This window comes from Anser brachyrhynchus (genome assembly GCF_964034855.1).
Source record: "Anser brachyrhynchus genome assembly, chromosome: 3".
Classification (NCBI taxonomy): Eukaryota; Metazoa; Chordata; class Aves; order Anseriformes; family Anatidae; genus Anser; species Anser brachyrhynchus.
Genome location: NC_137696.1, coordinates 46,029,510 through 46,047,850, shown reverse-complemented (window position 1 = coordinate 46,047,850; position 18,341 = coordinate 46,029,510). Strand labels below are relative to the sequence as shown.

At 40.0% G+C, this 18,341-nt stretch overlaps 1 protein-coding gene across 3 annotated transcripts in view; it reads right to left on the bottom strand.

Moving 5' to 3' along the window:
* Positions 1-18,341, bottom strand: part of ARID4B (AT-rich interaction domain 4B) — an 87,834-nt gene that overhangs the window by 56,538 nt on the left and 12,955 nt on the right. For all 3 annotated transcript variants that reach the window (XM_080588330.1, XM_080588329.1, XM_080588328.1), the window contains exon 3: positions 1,147-1,257. In XM_080588330.1, coding sequence (XP_080444456.1) covers positions 1,147-1,257 — 111 coding nt within the window. The remainder of the gene's footprint in view (positions 1-1,146; positions 1,258-18,341) is intronic.

Sequence of the window (18,341 nt, the reverse complement as noted above, 5' to 3'; positions counted from 1 at the left end):
GAGAAGACCACTCATTTGCTCTAAAGGCTTTTTAAAGACGTCAGATTTAAGACTAGCATCTTCTCATCACGGTCAACATTAATCATCACATAAGTGACAATATCCTTCCCATCAGGGCTTTTGGAGGCAGTCTGCCCTTACACATAGTATAGGCAAAATTGGCCATAGCATGAGGGCAGGTTCAAGCCCTGCACGACAATTTATAATGGAGACTCTCCTATAACATGTTACCTCCACTCACAGGGCACACATTTTTCACTTATTTTTATAGTAGATAAGAAAAATACTCTGCCAGTATAACTGTGTTGCAGAGCAACAATATAATTTCTTTTTTATAAGTACTTTTGATCCTTGCCCTGATATATCTCTGTATAAGGTTAAGAGGTGGAGCAGAAAAGTAGTACCTGCTCCCAAATTAGAAGCTTTTAGGGCAACACTATCCAAACTGAAATCTAAGGACGTTTTACAGCAAGGACTTACTGCAAAATAAAAACAAGCTAAAATATTTTTTAATATTCCTAAATGAACAAACAACAAATAACCAGACAAACAACTTTAAATTCCCAGTGGGTGTTAAAACGTCTCTTACATTCCCTCCCCACAATTTTTATTTCTACTGCATGTGGCTTATATTGATTCAGTCAGTCATTAACTAGAAACTGTAAAGATTAGGTGAGATTCCCTGCTTGCTATTCCGTAGGACTTAATACGCCAAGTCTTTGTTGAAAGACAGCAGGACTTCATCTTATTCCTGAAGCATTATGTAGTTGCCTCTGCAAAATGGCAGTGACCTGAGCTCCTGAAGTAAAAGAAACGATATTAAATCTACTTTTGAGAAGCTTTATCTATTTCCCAAAGACATTGTTCCATACATAAACCTACATTTGTCATTTTACAGCAACTACGTTAAAGTCAGCCTATGGCACTGAAGGCCACAGATCCTGATGGCAGACAGATGACAAAGCAGTGAAGGAAACATAATGTATCTAATTGCATGGGGAAACGTGTGGGGGAATCCCTCCCAACCCCATAACAAAAATATGCTTATTGTTATTGTAAAGGCTGTGCTGCCAATCTCCAAGAAAAGGACTACGTGGAACATACATTACTTCTTTTCCCAAAAGTATTTGCAGGAAAACCACATACCTTGACTTTGACAAGTCTTTTTGCTGTCTTGATCTTGGCTTCACAGAAGGCTCCTCTATACTTAGCGCTCACATCAGTGCCCACTGTGAGATAGGGAGGCTCATCAATGGCCTGGAACAGAAAGGAAAACAACTGTTTTTTAATTGCTGGCTGCTGGCAATACAGCTATCATCGTCACGCTAGCTTTTTGTGGACAGTGTTACAAAACAGCTCCATAAAACTTAACCTGACAGCATATGTGTATCCCAGCAGTAGAAACACAGAGTGCAGCACTAAACTCATGCAACGACTACCGTAAATATAATAATCTGACACCACGGTTGTCTGCAACAAGTCACCGCATAAACCTCCAACCTCTGCACCACCGGGGGATGCTGCAGGCAGCCAGCCCTGCTCTAATGGTGAAGGCCAACCAAGCGTTTCCACCTTCTCCTATAATTGCCTCAAGATTTGAGGCATCTCTTGAAGACAGTGGCGTTTGTTTTATTTCTCTCAAATACTAATCAAAAATGAGCCTGATTTAAGTAGAACATTTCTGGAGAGACTTTTTTTTTTTTTTTACTCTTGAATAAAGTAAATTATGTGGATGGATGCTTGCCAGGAGCGTGTCCTGAGGGACAGAGTACAGCAGGAGAATGGTGATAGAATGAATCCACAACAAAAGTGAAGGGCCCAGACAAAGGAATAGGTTCTGCAATGAGCAACAGGAGGAACAGGTAACACCCAAATAGGGAAACAGAAGAAGGGAAATAAACGTTCTGGGGACATGGGTAGAACAAGAGTCCGATTAGCATGAGTGGGCTCGGGAAGGCTGTGTTCCTTCAGAGGAGGTCCATCTCCTCTCACCCAACCTCTCGTAGTGTCAGCTGGGGGAGGAGGTAGCAGAACCACCTCTCCGGATCACTTTGTAGAAGCTGGGTCAGAAGACAGAAGGCAGGGTAAATGAGAAACAGCAATGAGCTACATCTCCAAGAGCTGCAGGCCTCCATGCAGCCCTAAATAACAGCTGTGGAGAGAGATCTAAGCCCTTGCCTAAGCCCACGTGATGTCTATGCACCCCTAAAGATTCAGGTACAGATTACAAGAGGCAACGCTGGCACATCTAGGCTCTCTGCAGGAAGAATATGGAGATAACACAGTGCTCTACAGCTCTCCAAGCTACTGTTGAGGCTGTGCATGTCCCTGGGTGTTTGCACCCAACAGCAGGTAGCTCCCCCTGGCTGTTTCCAGCTCTGACAGGACACAAGTAAAGGCAGGCAAGTAGGTACCTGGATGCTTCAATGTCTGTCTTCCGGAAATGTAAGTTTTGCCAAACTTGAAGCCCAGTGACATGAGCTGCTACAATGTTAACTCAGTACTAATAACATTTTATCTTGACTCTTCATTCAAGTCTAACACTCATTTTCAGGTAATAAAATATATTACAGAATACTAGAAGATTGTCACCAATATACTCCGTCAAGATCATCAGAAACATGAATGCTCTAATGAATCCCAGCCCCCCTTCTCCCTCTCCACATGCATGCTTGACTGCACTAGAGTAGTATATCCATGAACACATATCCATTTCTATTACAGATTTAGTAACAATAAAATTCAACTGAGATTAAGTAGGTAGCTGTTAACAACGCTGGGATTCAGAAATTCATTTCCTTCTGTAACAGTGCAAATATAGTACTTGCCTTCAAGGCAGGCTGAAGTGCTTTACTTACTCCTCTTGGAAGGATGCTGAGACAGGGACTCACATGGTGATAAACTTGATTTTGCTTAGTGCTCTCAGTAGATCAATTGACTGTTTCACACAACATAAATCTGAACAGTGGAAAACAGTCAGATTCTCTTGCAAAGTTAGTAAAGCTCTACGAGGGGAGCATCCTCCTGATCTCCCCATTCCTTAGTGAAGAAACTCTTCAACACTACGATGCTGATAGTCTTTCATGTCAGTTATCTTCTAAACTTCATAGGAAGTATAGACTATCGAGATTATTTTAAGACAGATCGCTCCAAGCACGCTTGTAGCTAGAATTCTCCTACAAACACACACTGCAAGAGCTGGTTGTGTCAGTACCAGTCTATACCTCCCAATACAGCCAAGCAAATGATCTCAAGGATGATCTCGAGGACAGTCTCATAATGTTAGGTTTAGCTTACGGAAAATAAAAAATGCCTTTTCTTCACTACTACTGAATCTTAATTAAAAAAATAAAAATAAAGAGAAGAGAGACATTTTGAAGCTCCAGTCTTTGTTTGGAAGTCTATGGATGAGAAACAGGCAACTCCACAATCATCAACAAACTTCAAAATAGGATTTCAATTTCTTTTTTATGAAGAGTTTAATCAATACAACTAGTGATTAACTTATCATTATTATGGCTTACTTTTAAAAGTTTCTTCCAAAAAGAACATTCATGTGAGGAACGAACATCTGCAAGAATTGATCTCTGTTACTCCCCCAGAAGTTAATTTTGATCCTTAGTCTAAACCTCCTGAAGCTACTGTTACAATGGTTAACTCCTTTCACTGGCATTAGTTAATATTTAGCACTGTAAATAGAGTAATTGTGAGGAATGCCAAACATATGGACCATTTGCTTAACCACTGTAGGTACGTACTAGAAATACAGTATCAGAGTGGCTTTGACATAAATATTTATACCAGTGAAATACACTTCTTTATTAACCACTATGAATCATTTAGACATTTTAAAGTATCCAATTGCCATTGGAAATCTTTAATGGATGCACCTAGGAAAGCGTTCTGTGATTTTAGCATTCCACTGAAAGATGTGTTAAATGATTTTTTTCCCCCTAAATCGCCTAACTGAACTTTTCAAAATACCTCCCTCATTCTGGTTGATAGTATCAGCTGAAAACGGCAAATTAAAACAACCAGCAAGATGTGATGCGTGACAGAGAAGGCAAACTCAACATGCAAACAGCGACGATCAAAGCCTGGCATCCGTTTCATCTAATCCGTGCTGCGACTTTGTCATTTTCACCAGCTCTAGATGAGTCACCTGTTCTCAAACAGGTTTCAGTCAATTCCACCAAAATTAGACGGAGATTAAAAATAAGCACGCGGCTATTTTTACCTTCCTGTTATTCCTTCTCGGCTTTGTGCTTACGCCATTTAATCGACACCCTCACACCCAGAGCCAGTGCATCCCCGCCCGTTTCACTCTGACACGCTTTGGCAGGACGTGCTTTCAGTCTCTTTGCTTCCCAGCGCCCGCTACCAGAGACACACGGCGCACGTTACAAGGCGGCTGCCAGCTGAGAACGTGCTCCGGCAACCTCGTACCACGGGCACCCTGAAATCAGCGCCGCCGCCTCCGCCAGGGGAAGGAGGAGAGGCAGCCCCGGCAGGCGAGGCTCCGTCTGCAGACGAGGACGTTGGCGGCCCCAGCATCTCGGGCGCCGGCACCGGAGCCGCCGAGGGGCCGGCAGCAGGCGGCGGTGGCGGGGCGGGCCGGGCCCTGCGGCTTTAAGAGCGGCGCCGGGAGGAGGGGCCGGCGCCGCCAAGCTGCCAGAAGTTTCTGGCGGCCCGCGGCGGGTGGCCGGTTGCTCGCCGCCGCGCTCGGCCCGGCCCCGTGAGGCGGCCCCGGGGAGGGCTCCCGGCCGCTCCCGCCCGGCTAACGCGGGGCTCTGGGGGGGTACCCAGCCTCCTGCAGAGCAATTCCCCCCAAAATTCTGATTGTCAGCCGTTTAAGTGCTGGCTCCGTGTTTTTACATACCCCTCAAGGCTGTTCCAGGGCTCGGTTGGACGTGTCTTTTTTTTTTTTTCTGGACGTTTCGGTATTTTCCGTCTACGTGGGATGAAATCATCCTCACACCTCTTTCAGCCGTGCTGCATGACTGTGCTGGAATTCCTTTGCGAGGTCTGTCATGCCATGCAGCAGCTGATAAAGCTTCTTTACATTGTCCTCTGCCTCTAAGTGCTTCTAATACACCGTGTGCGAATGCATTATTTCTATCTCCTAATCTGTATTCCTCTGCACCGCACACAGGATGTTCCAAGTAAACCACATGAAAACAAGATTAAGCATTCAATCTAGAAACACAGCAGACACGCTTAGGAGGAAAGCCTGCAGGACTGCTTTCAGATTAATATGCCAGGAGAAAGCTGGGCCTGTACCTTCCCCCTTGGTCTCTCTGACAAAGTTTGCAAGAAGCCAGGATTGCATCTTGTATTAAACATTCAAAACGCAGGGCCTATCCACTTTACAAAGCTCCCAAATCAGGAAACCAATGAAACATTTTCAAGAAAGCAAAAAACCACAAACTACTAAAAAGTAATGACTGGTTTTAGTTTTCAAATGGAAATCTAACATGTTTGTTTTCAATAACCAAGGTTTACAGAAAGCCTGTTAAAGGCCTTCTCCCCTGCCAGGAACCCAAATTAATTCTTTAGGTTAAAAAAAAAAAAAGCTCAATACCTTACTTTTTTTTTTCCTTGTTCATATTAAGCAACAGAAACAATGGAAATACTTTTCTACCCTCCACGCTCTATTTAAAAGTTCTCTTTCAGAAGTGCTCTCTCACGGTTTGTGCATCTGCCCTATTTCCAGATGGAAGCACCCAGTTTGCCAGCAGGACCATCACGCACGTTACTATTCCAACTGCAGTCAGCCACAGTCCCCCAAAGTAGCATTAACAACCAACCAGTCATACCCCACTACTTCAGAGCAAAATCCAGCCAGATCCTTAAAGCTTCTCATGAATGGCCAAAGTTTCACGTGGCTGATGACAAACCCCTGTTCCGTCCTGCAGAATTAGCAGCACCCTAAAGCCAGTCAGCAAGGGGTCAAAAAGTTCGGGGGCAACGATGGCTTGAAAAACCTCAGATTTCAGAAGAACAGCATTTGGGGGTAACAAGGGTAAATCCAGCTTCACCCAGACAATTTTTGAAGAAACATTTTCATGAAAATCAGGAAAAAACACAAACCATTAAAACACTTTCTCCCCACTTACTAAGATACTTAACTTCACTGAAGATTATAGCTAAGATTATTTGCTTAAATATTTTCAAACTGCCTTAAGTTCCACCCAGCAGCAGAGACCTGCCCACACACTGCAGAATCAGGCTCTTAAATAACCAAAATCACGGAGTGTGAGCAAAGAGTTGCATTCTTAATTACAAACTCAACCTGTTGTGGTTGGGAGGACAGTCAACTGCCACTCAGGCAGCAGCCACTCAGGAAAAGCCTATTACTGTGCCATATTTAATGTACTCAATTTGACAGATAACCTAAGCTGATTTCAAATACATTCCTCCTATCCTCAGAGCAACACGTTTCTGAAAAATTCTAAAAACCTTTCTAAAAAAACCTGTTACTGAGGCACGTAACTGCTCAGAGAGGAATGCAACATTTGAAAAAAAAAAGAAAAAGACTGAAGCCAAGAAGACTTAAAAAGAGAACACTGCAACAGGAAGTAGGATTAATTTTTCTGGAAACTTGCAAGCTACAGCACAGAATGAAGGGCAGTGCTGTTCTTTTATACGGAAAGGCTATTACGTGAAAGCACAAGGGGAAGAGAGAGGTTTAGGCAAATTTACTTCTGGCTGACAGATTTTGGCTTGATTTTTTTTTTTTTTTGGTTGCTGTTGTAAAGTTCTGAGAAAGACGAATCTAGGAATTTTGAGGTTTATGAAGAAAGCTACTCAATGCTATCAATGTCTTACCGGCAAATCAAAATTCAGATAACAACATCAAGATCAAACTGAACACTTTTCCATTCAAAGGAGAGGAGCAGAGAGGCTTTTTGTAGTGAAACTTGTTTCAACTGAGAATCTACAGGAAGTTTCAAATAACACCTCACCAGTCTCGTAAGCAAACATCATACAACTGTGGCAAACAGGTTTTTTCATATTTTTATTTACTAAGGTGGAAATTAGCAGCAGCTAGTGGCCAGATGTCTGGAAGTTATAAACCAACCTCTGATAGCTTTAGTGTTCTTGAAAAGTGCAAAGGGAAGATTTCCTTTATTTCAAGTTATCCAGTTACATGAGTTCCACACCTAGCTTATTCACAATTCTCAAAGACTTGAAAAGACACAAAAGCTGATTTTCTTCTCCAAATAAAAATGAGCTATGTAGAAAAGATTTACAAATAGTAAGATCACAAAGGACCTAGAGACTCAAACCAAGAGGTTTAATCCAGTAACAACAGGCAATATTCCTTTTTAGTACATGTCTTAAATGCAAAATGAGTTTTCTGTATTAATTCGTGTAAAGTTAGATTTCTATGGAACTAATAACCCTGTTACTTTTTTTTTAAACTCTGCTAAATTGATATAGAATTGTACAAATAATTTAACTCAACACAGAAAATGAAAAATAGTTCAAAGAAAAGGATTCAAAAATCAGTCTATCCTAATTATACCCAAAGAGCAACTACATTCTCCATCCAGAAATTTAATGAGTAGTGTCATTTCCAAACACTTAAAGTTTAAATTCTCATTTTATTCTAAACAGCAATTCCATAAAGATGACTATGCCTAAAAGAAAAAAAAAACACACACAATGAATGGAATCATTGAATTCTGATTCTGTTTCCAACTTGCCCACAGACTTCCTCCACATCCATGCAACCCAGCAGGTACACACCAGCTTTCAAGTCTGCAAAATGTGGCTCATGCATATCTTACCCAAAGGGGAGTAGGGATTTGACGTTTATACAATACTTTGAGACATCAGAATGGAAATCTGTATTCATTTTTTCCCCATCAATATAGCATATCACTCTATAAGAATGTTTTATTTAATCAATACTCCAGAACCAATTGTACTGTCCAAAACTAATCCCACTTCTTTTAAATTCCTCATGTAGGGTCTCTTCTCTAGTTCTACATTGCCAAAAGACCACATGAAGGAAAGACATTTCAAATGTCTGCTCCACTGTTTATCCTGCTGAATCTAAAATCTTTGTTCAAGTCAATCATCGCCATAGCTACCAGATTGCAATTCTCTGTAAGGTTTAACTAAATATTCAAACTATTTAGCATTAGAGTGCAGTACTGCAAATGGTCCAACTTCACTAATTTTGGTCCGCCACGCTTTTTTGCAACTTCTGTATATCCCAAGTGAAGTCTGAGCATTGTTTCTGCATATGTAAAGATGAAAAAAGTAATAACTAACTTCTAAAAGGAACTTCTCAAAAGAAGATTTCTCTTTTAGTCACTGATACTTTAATGACTGTTCTGATTTCATGTGTTTCAGAACAAGAATCAAAAAGGTATTCAAATATGATGAATTTTAGGAAAAAAATGTGTATATATATATATAAATTACATGTTTGTTATTAGATGGTAAAATAATTTAGTAATAATGTTGTCCTTGATATCTGTTTTACATTTGAACACTAGTTAAAGTCTCTCTCTTGGCAAACACTTTTTTCCAACTAAAAGTTAAAAGCTTCAGATAATGCTTAGAAGCATTATTTACATTATTAGATCTGGGTAACTTGCCTCAGTTTTAAAAGCATGCCACAAATCTGTCTAGAAATGCTGTTTAAAGTGTGGAAAACTTGGGATGTTTCAAAGGATTGAAAAGAAGAGAAGCTAATGATATGCTTGTGTTCCAAATTGACTGGAACAAAGATTTGATAGTTTAATCAAACAAACTAGTCCAGGTTGTTCCCAAGCAACATAATGAAGTGACTAATATAGAACTACGTGGAGCCAGAAAAATCAACAGTCAATAAAATCAATTAAAAAGCCACCTTTTCTAAAACAATTTGATAATTCTTTGGCAATATTTCTAGTTCCAATCAAAGACAATTTAATTATTGTTTTCTTTTTAATAAGTTAGTTCTTAAAAATTCAGTGCAACAGTATACAAAACAGTGAAATCTATAAATGTGGAAGGAATTGTTTGTATTCTACAGCAAACCTATCTGAGATTACAAAAATGCTGTCATTTTGGTCGAGAGAAAAGATGACAATGCTTTCAGATAAAATAATGAATCCGATGGCAGGAACAGGAACGGCAAACAGAAATTAAAATCAGATCCTTATCTAAGGATGTCGCTTCCCCCACACACACTGAAACTGTACTATATTAAGCATCTGTTTATTATCATCTATTTTTGAAATATTTTGTTGCCCAAAACTTTGAGCACAAATTCATACCAAGTTGAAAAACAGAGCCTTAAAAAAAAGGCCATAAACCATGGCTGCCTCTTCTTCAAACGCAAAAGAAAATGTCTTGCCTTGGTTTATTTCCATACTTAGAACAATTCTTCCTAAACTAATCATTGGCAAGGAGGGGGGGGGGGTTAGGGAGAGAATAGGGGGATTTATTTTTATTCATAGATTAGAACAGAAAGGCAAAGTTGAAGGAATGACATGTACTAATTCAAATTTCTAGAACATTGATCCAAGTCAAGTCACTAACTACAGCTATGGTTTCCTTCAATTTGTAACGTTTAAAGATGTTTTGATAAAATTATACTCTGAAATCCTATGCATTTAAGATGCTATTCTATACTTATATGAAATGCAGCTTGTACAGATCATGACTGTAGCTGATCTGTAAAGCAGTATAAAGCATTTTTTCTTAACATCACATTAAAAAGTAAAACTGTCACAGAATTACACATTACTTAGGTGAAAATTCACATGTAGCATTTCAATTTTGGTGTTGCCATTCTTGCTAACTAGGAGAATGTCAAACAAGTATCAGAAGTAGTGTCAAAGCTACATGCAACTGTCAACCAACGCAAAACTAAAAATATAAATAGGAAACAAAGTGAAGATACAGCATATCTTTCCTACTGATTAATCAATCCATCCTAAAGACAGATTACCTGTTAAGTTACAGATCCACACATGGAAGCTATGCACAAATGCAAACATTCAGGAACTAGGAACACACATATAGTCACTGCACTGTCATCAACAGAAAACGTGCCCATAGCAGACAGCCATTGTATACCACCATGCTTTCGGTAGGTTCTGGTGTACAGTTGGCTAATGCCATACAGCAACACAAGAAATTATGGGGGAGGGGGGGTGTTCATGCTCCCTCAACTGCTGCCTTGTCAGCTGATGTCAAATTGCCAGCCAGGGACAGGACGTTCAGGAACAAAATGAGTTTAAAAAATACCTACAGTGAGACTACAATAACTTAATCTAACCAATTTATTGGAGACTAAATTCAGATGGATGAGAACCTTGGTAACAAGAAACAAACTTAATTACACATAAAAGGTTATCAAGGCCATTCCTCTTGGCAGGATAATTTTAACTGTATTATTCATAACAGATGTCTGTCAAATCTATTCTTAAACTCAGGAGTGAATATTCCACACTCTCTGTAGGCAGTATATTCCACTGCTTATTATTTCCATAATATCGTCCACATTTTCTCTGCCACTCTTATTTTATGTCTTATCAATATTGCATATGGAGGCCAGCGTGCTTCTACTTTCTTTGCAGCTTTCATATTTAAAGATACACCTCCTTAGAGTAATTTCATCTCTAAAAGAAAAAAAAAGTTCTTGTATGCATTTTAATTAGGGACTGTGTTTTTTAGGCACCCTGTATTTCTAAACGCTTTCGTCTGAGGCCTGTTTAAATCAGCTCCCATCTTTCCTGAAGTCCTGTGCTCAAAACCAGATGCAGTGTTCCGGGTAAGGCCTAACTGATAGCAAGAGAAGCTAACAGGCTATTTTGCACAGTTTGCAAACGGTATTTTTACTTTCCAGCATGACATTTGCCTTTTTGGCAAGGCTGTGGTATTGCCTCACATTCCATTTATTTTTGGCTATTGTCTTCCCCAGAACTACCCCCGAGGGGAGGAGGAAAGAGGATGCAGCACGTTTCCATTTCCAATAGCAGCGAACTGTTAATGTGGCACATACCGTGCCATGAAACTCTAGCAAGTGTGCTGACTTGATGGCTCCCCAGCTTAGCCTGTTGGCTGTCTTCAATCCTAGACACTAAGACTTTAGGCTGAAAGGCAACTAGTGCAAAGCCCTAGACTCTACGTCCCCAGGACCCTGGCTTGCTGAATGAAGCACCCAGTTTGTTCCTGCACTGGATTAGGAGTGCAGCAAACCCTGGGCACAGCCACCTTGAAGGAAATGGGATGCCCAAAGGAGTCGTGAGTGCTTGCAGATGGGTCTTGTGCTAAGCACCCAAAAGGTGCTACCCTGCTTTGTGCAGTCCTGGACCTGACCGGTCCTCTTTCTGCCCACGTTCACAGTAACAGAGTAGGCTTCTGCAGAGCCCTGCCTCTTACTTCGAAGCATCGCAAACACCCACGTGTTAGCCAGCTACAGTCCTTCACCAAATTCACCCTGTAGTGCCTGGCCACTCTTTCATCGTGCAGGAGAGAAGCGACGCTGGAAGGTTCTTTAATCTTGCTGTCTAGAGCATTATGAAATCCCATGGCTGCAGGATGAACAGGGCTTCTAGGTTTAAAAGAGGAAGTTAATAATTTGTGTAGCTAGGTACTTGAAGAGATCGTAAGGAATGAAATAAAGATTTAAAGCCTTGAAGACACAGAATAAAGTCTTACTAAATATATGCTGAAGGAATGCAAAAGTGAAGCTCAAATTAGTAGTTCAGACTAAACCTAATCTGGCTCTAGTTATTGACAGTCAAATTCTGACTCAGCAAAAAACTCCTATAATTAAGACATTGTGATAAAGGCAGCTACAGAACAGGAAGGGCTTCTGAAGTGTTCTCTGTGCTTTTAAAGATTGTGTAATTTACACTACGTACAAAATAGCCAATCAAAGAGATCAGGAAAAACCATTCTATCCTTCTCTAGCAAAAGAAATACCAGCTTTACCACTTCTGATACGTGCTGATGTGTATCAAAACTCATCCTTCCACCCCCAGGCACTTGTGTGATGTCTCAGACAGACAGGAAGCATGCACATGGTTTCATCTGTTTAGAGCTCAACTTACTTATCACAATACTAATTTTAAAAATACACTATACACAACTCTGCTGAGCAGCAATCTGTTCACTTCTTCAGTTTCGAAAGCTGAACTGTTGCAGTCAGTCCCCACTTCCTCTCGACAAATTAACTAGGCCAAAGCTGGCTGCCTTGTCCTCACATTCATTGCTCTGAAATCCTGCAATCTTGTGGCTATTACAGCTGTGGTTTCTTAGCCTCGAAGGCATCCCATTATAATGGATTAGAATTTCATAATGCATTTTCCTGAATACTTACCAAAAAAAACTGGTAACATAGCTTGTACTTAATACAGTTACTTATTAGATTTCTGAAATAGCAATATTCATAATGCTTTATCTGTTAAAAGCATAGAATAGGCCCTTTAGTTAAACTCGGGAGAGAAGAGAAATGGGGACTATTACAGAAAAAGGAATCTGATTTTAAGTGAGAAATGACTAACATACACAGTTGCTGCTGTATTTGCAACCCAAAGTACACAACTACCTGTATAAGAAACAAAATATGATTTTTTTTCTCTTCTGTAGAGCTGTATGAGCTGACAAAATAAAAAGCCAAAAGTAAAGCATCACAACAGTCCTGAATGTTACAGAACTGATAGGAAATTTCTAAAAACTTAACGGGTTTTGTGCCAGTTCTGTCCTTATAAAGCGTGGCTTCTTTAAGCTAAAAATCAAATGCAACAGAACTGTTCTGAAAGCAAGTTACACTGATTCTCTTGCTTGTTCCTGGTAAGTCAACCATCATCAGGATGCAGTTGTGGTCATTACGCAAAGTCAGAAAACCAGCTTCGTAATAATGGTTAAACCAATTCAGTCCTTTATTCTTAAAGTCACAAAGGCAAGGATAAATTCTAAAATCTCCGTCTACCTGAGGAGGAGCGGAAAAAAAAAGAAACCGTCAAAACCAAAGTGTTCTTAAACATTCAAAGTTGGTGACAGGCGTTACCTACTGCCAACAGTAGTTCTTGTAGTAGTTCATACAAAACTTGAGGAGTACAAAATGACCACCAACCCAAAACGGGATAACAGCAACTTGTTGCCATTACTTTTGTTAAGCTACAGTTTTCCACCACTCTACTGAGTTGAATCATTTAACTGTCTGATCACACACCAGAGCTAACAAAGTAGGAGAAGAGTAGCCAGTGGGTAAGCCAACACCTCAAAATTCCACAATCACTGTTCAGAATTTGTAAGGTTCTTGCAAAAATAGCAAAAACATAGAAACTTATGAAAACAGAAAATATTCTTCCTCATCATTTACCTTTTCATTACACTCTAGATTTCTATTTTTTTTCCCCTACAAAAATTAAATGTCTGAAGCCACTGGCTGAATGAGGGAGAAGAGACATGTACCACATGATTTGATTTTTTATTTTAAGTAGCTAGATAATCAAGCAACCTACCTCTTCCTCAGATAATTCCACTAAACTAGTTTTCATTCCTCTGTGCAAGTCAGAGATTTGGGCATCTACAAACAGCTTTCAGTCCAACATCTCCACTGAACTCCTGAAGTGGCTTTAAACTGTCTGAAAGCACTTCAGTACTGGAGTACATGCAAGGTCAAACGCAAGTTTGTATTCAAAGTCTAATCTACTTGGATAACACTCAAAAAAACAGTTTATGTTAAGTTTTATATCCATTGCACGCTATTTGCAAACAAAGCAGGTATTAGCTTTTCCAGTGAAACATTTTTTCAGATGAAAAATATCGATCTACCTGGGCGGCCTGTGGGAATAGACTGAGTGCTGATTCTTATATATATGTAATTTTTAATATGGAACTAGCAAAGTACCGTTATCACCATATTATAAAACCAAACAAAATATTTTTAATAATCTGTTTTTGTAAAATAAGTCCAAAATAAACTGAGAACTGATTTCAAAATGAATTTTTTTTTTAAATTCAGAATTTCCCACAAAATAGGAATTGGACTTAATTCAGCTTACAGACAGGATCAGTCCTGTCAAAACTAACAATATATTTGGTCTGACATCCCAGGGGTATGAAGTTTAACAGCTGGACTACAGAGAACTTCTACCAAGATGATGACCAGCGCTGAGACAATCTTTAAGACGTTTAAGAAGCAGAGACCTACAAAAGACCGAGAAAACTCTCCAGAACCCTACCACTGGACAAGCATCCAAACCAGTCACTGCCTTGCACAGGGAAGGATAAAGATTAACTGCATTGAGCTTTAACAGCCATGGCAGCTGCCAAGGCGCGCTGGATCCAGAAAGCCTTGGTTTCAGCTTACCTCCATAACGACAAAGAGATAGAAATATGAGAAAACATATTCCTTCAGTTGTCTCCTGGGTTCTGCAGGGATCTGCTCTGGGGAGCCCATGAGCACCGTATGACCCAGCACCTGCACTCCCAGACATGCTACGGTCACAGGAACACGGCTCTGCACGCTTCTTCCCTCCCCTTCACAGAGAGGTACCCCATGCCTGACACTGCTATAAAAAAAGAAAACAACTGAAGACTAAATATCACTACACAATCCAATCCACTGCAGTTCCTGCAAAGGATTCAGACTTGGTGAAGGTATATTTAGTTAAGTCCCCATTTCAGACTACATTAGACCAAAAGCGCACAGCACAAAGACATCTTACATACAGGAAAAAGTTATTCTCTCCACCAGCTTGATTTTTGCTTCCTTTTCTCCCCTTCCCCCAACTCAAACAGGTGGTTTGCATCTCAGATAAAGTATAAGGCCCACCAGACATGTGCCGCAGTACCTGAAGATGCACTTTAGGACACTCAGACCGGTCTCTGCTTGGCTTTCCACTGAGCAGCTCTGCAGAACTGCCCTCAAATTTCCTTGCTGGCTCCAGCAGATCTGGGAGACACAGACCAACAGTCTTCCTTTCCAGCTCAGTACCAGCAATAACTTTTAAGAATTACAGTTTGCAAAACAGTCAAATTCAAGTATTTTTCCATTTGTTTTGGAAGATCTCTGAATTCAACTAGATATACCCTAAACTGTAGGCTTTTCCTTAAGTTTCAGTGTAACTGAATCCTCATTTGGAACATTTTGAGGGATCCTCACTGCTGAGCTAGCCTCACATCCCTACTCAGTAACCTGCTCTGCTTTAGACTCCAGAGGGAAACGTTACACAAGAGCTAAAAAAGTGCATCTCGTTTGGGTAAAACAACTAATACACAAAGAGCGTAATAGTTTGGCTTAAAAATACTTAGCCCTTTTATTTGGCTTTTCTTGAATTCCCTTTGCCACAATTGGACGTTTGAAGCAGTTAACACAACAGAGTGAAACTGGAATGAAATTCAAAGGCAAATAAGCCAATAAAATAAACCTTTTAAAGAACTGCAGATAATGGTTGATTTTCTAGAAACTAAAATATATACCTATGGGGGGAAGTATATAAATAAACATCACCCTGACCACTATTACTTCTGCAGTGCAAGTTTTGGCACGTGGATATTAAAAGCACTATTCTTTACAGGTGTATCTGTACCACATGCTTTGCAAGCTCAGGGCAGCAATTCTTCCCCCATCCCAAAGTAAAGACTTCACTAGCCAGTTTCCCCAAAACACATTTATTTTCATATCCCATTAACACACAAGATCCTTGGATCCATCAGAAACAGGACATGAGAGACTGTGCAAGCAAAAAAAAAATGCTTGTTACTTCTTCCTCTAATTCTAGCTGGGGGGAAAACATTCACATCACTAGACAATTGCATGCCTATGGCATACTCCTGCTGTCCAAACAAGTGCTGCTTCAGTTATTTCTGTCCCAGGTTCAGTACACTGCTACAATACTTTAAATTTCAAAAATGCTTTTTCAATAGAAAGATTTCCACAGATCTCCAGAGCTTGCGGTATAACGCATGCTGCAGAAGCCTTCCTCTGATATTTTAACTAATGATTCCAGGTATTCCACGTGGTACATTCTAGATTTATTTTTCAGTGTCTTCTGCAGACCATTCCTTCCTATGTTTTTTTCCCTTCTGCACTGAAGAAATATTGATTTTTCTCTCCAAGCTTCCTATAAAGAGGGTTATTTTTCTAATAAACGATTATTTCATTTAAAATCACATTAGTTAAGACACTAATAGCACACACTAACAGCATACACTAACTATACATATAGAAAACATCAGTACTACTTTAAGCTTAGTACAGCAGTGATCGCATCGATCTTCTTACAATGTTTGGAGTACATTCTACCCCACTTGAACTGCCTATAAGCCCTGCTACAATACAAGTAGGTGTATCTATAAGGGAAGATATTACTTACACCTTTCAAAACAGTCAAATAATTCTTCAGTTTCCCCTCTGAGCAAGAAAGAGGAGGGGAAGAAAACACACAAATTTAAGGTACCTATGACTCTGTATGCAGAAAAAGGGATAAATAAATACATGCAAGTAAATGCATTTACAAAAGGACAGTTGCATTATGCAAAGTTTTTTCAAACTTTTCTATGTACTGATTTTGATCCCAAATTCTAAGAGAGCTAGAGGCTACTGAATAACTAACAGACCTAGGTATATCTTCGCAGATCAGAACAGATCTTCACAGGTCTTCAGCAAAACACCAGGCACCCACAGACAACTGGTTGAAAACCACTGCTTTAAGACACTCAGAAGACAGCTTTTGGAGCTAGGCACAAGCAGAGTTGAAGAGAAGTGAAATCTGAGCATACTACACACATACTTGCACTATTCAGAAGTGCCCAAGCAGCACTGACACAGATCCAAATCAAGTTTAGCCTGCTGCTCCTGAAAAATGGCTGGGTAAGCTCCCGGTCAGGGGATCAGTTAAGAGCACAGCTCTATACATAACCAGCTCTCTGAGCCTGGAAGAACAAAGAAATAGAATTGTCTTCTGTTAGGTTTATTAGTGTTTTCTTAAACCAGCATCTATTGGGCCACTGCTGGCATATTCACAACCTTGCAGAATATGGATGTGTCAACTAATCAGGGCATGGAAAGTAGCTTAGCTGGGGCAGCACAGAAATTAGTAAAGTATTTTATCTTAAAAAAAAAAAAAAAAATGGAGAAAATTATAACCCATGCTGAGCTTGTACTCTGACAGCTCGACCATCTCCACATAGCACAGGCATCTCTGCAGAACACTGCACTTTAAACGTCCCAGGAGAAGAAACAAGTGAACCTGAAGTTATCCCAAAAGAAATCCCAGTGCCTCTTTCTCAAATCGTAGCACAAAACAACCCATAACTCAGATCAACTTCTGACTAAGCTACTGTGAGTGATGTTCAAAGGGCCTTGCTGTGGCAGAATATTCTACTGAACTGTTTTCAGTACTGTAGTATTTTGCCATAAAAGTACAGACAATTATTTTTATAGTGCAATTTTCTTTCAGAAGGATGGTTCCTCAAACTGTTAAGTAAGTTTTAACTCAACCATTATTTATTTTCATGCAATTGAAGAAAACAACTCTCCCCATGAATGCTCAGAGAGCAGAGGAGGAGGGAAAAAATAAAAATAACCTCCAATAGATTAACTCCTCCAAATGAATCAAATAATTCATATTTCAAACTTCACTTCTTATGTGAGTTTAAAGAAAGAATCAAGAATCAAATCTAACTTTTGCATTCCTCTCCCCAGTTTGTAGCCTCCTAAATACATACTATATCCTGTGCTTCTTGAAGGGTTGTCCTGGCGTGCTCTCGGGGCACAGACCTCCTCAACACATAGCCAATTTCAACAGCCAGACAAGCAAAGAGAAAAACGTTTCTCCACACATCTCAGTAAAGCTTGTTCTACCAGTGGTCAGTTGTGTGATCACCCAGTTGAAACAAGAACTACCCAGGGACCTATCCACAGCCTTGCATACAGCACACACTTCCTACAGCTCTTTAAATACACTACTTATAACGGGATGAAAATCTATTCCCGCGTCCATGTCGGTTCAGTGTGAAGCAAACTGATTTTGAGTCTCAAAAAAGTTCCGAAATAAACTGAACGCATCCTACGTGCATTTCACCTTACAAACGAAGTTAGACTTCCAACACACTCAGATGCTCTGAACAAAACACTGGCTTAAATTTTTCACAGAGGCTCTGACCAGTATCAGTACCAGTGGTCTTTCAAGTGTTCTTATCCTTACAAAGAAAATTAGCATACAGAGAGGTAAATCTGTAAGTACAAGAGCCTTCTACTGGAAAAGCAAATGATTCTTTCAGATCCACCTGCCAAGGCCTGTGTTAAGGCTTCGGGAAGTACAAAGCCACGCATGTTACCTGCATATCCCACTCTGCATGTACTAATAGAAATAAAT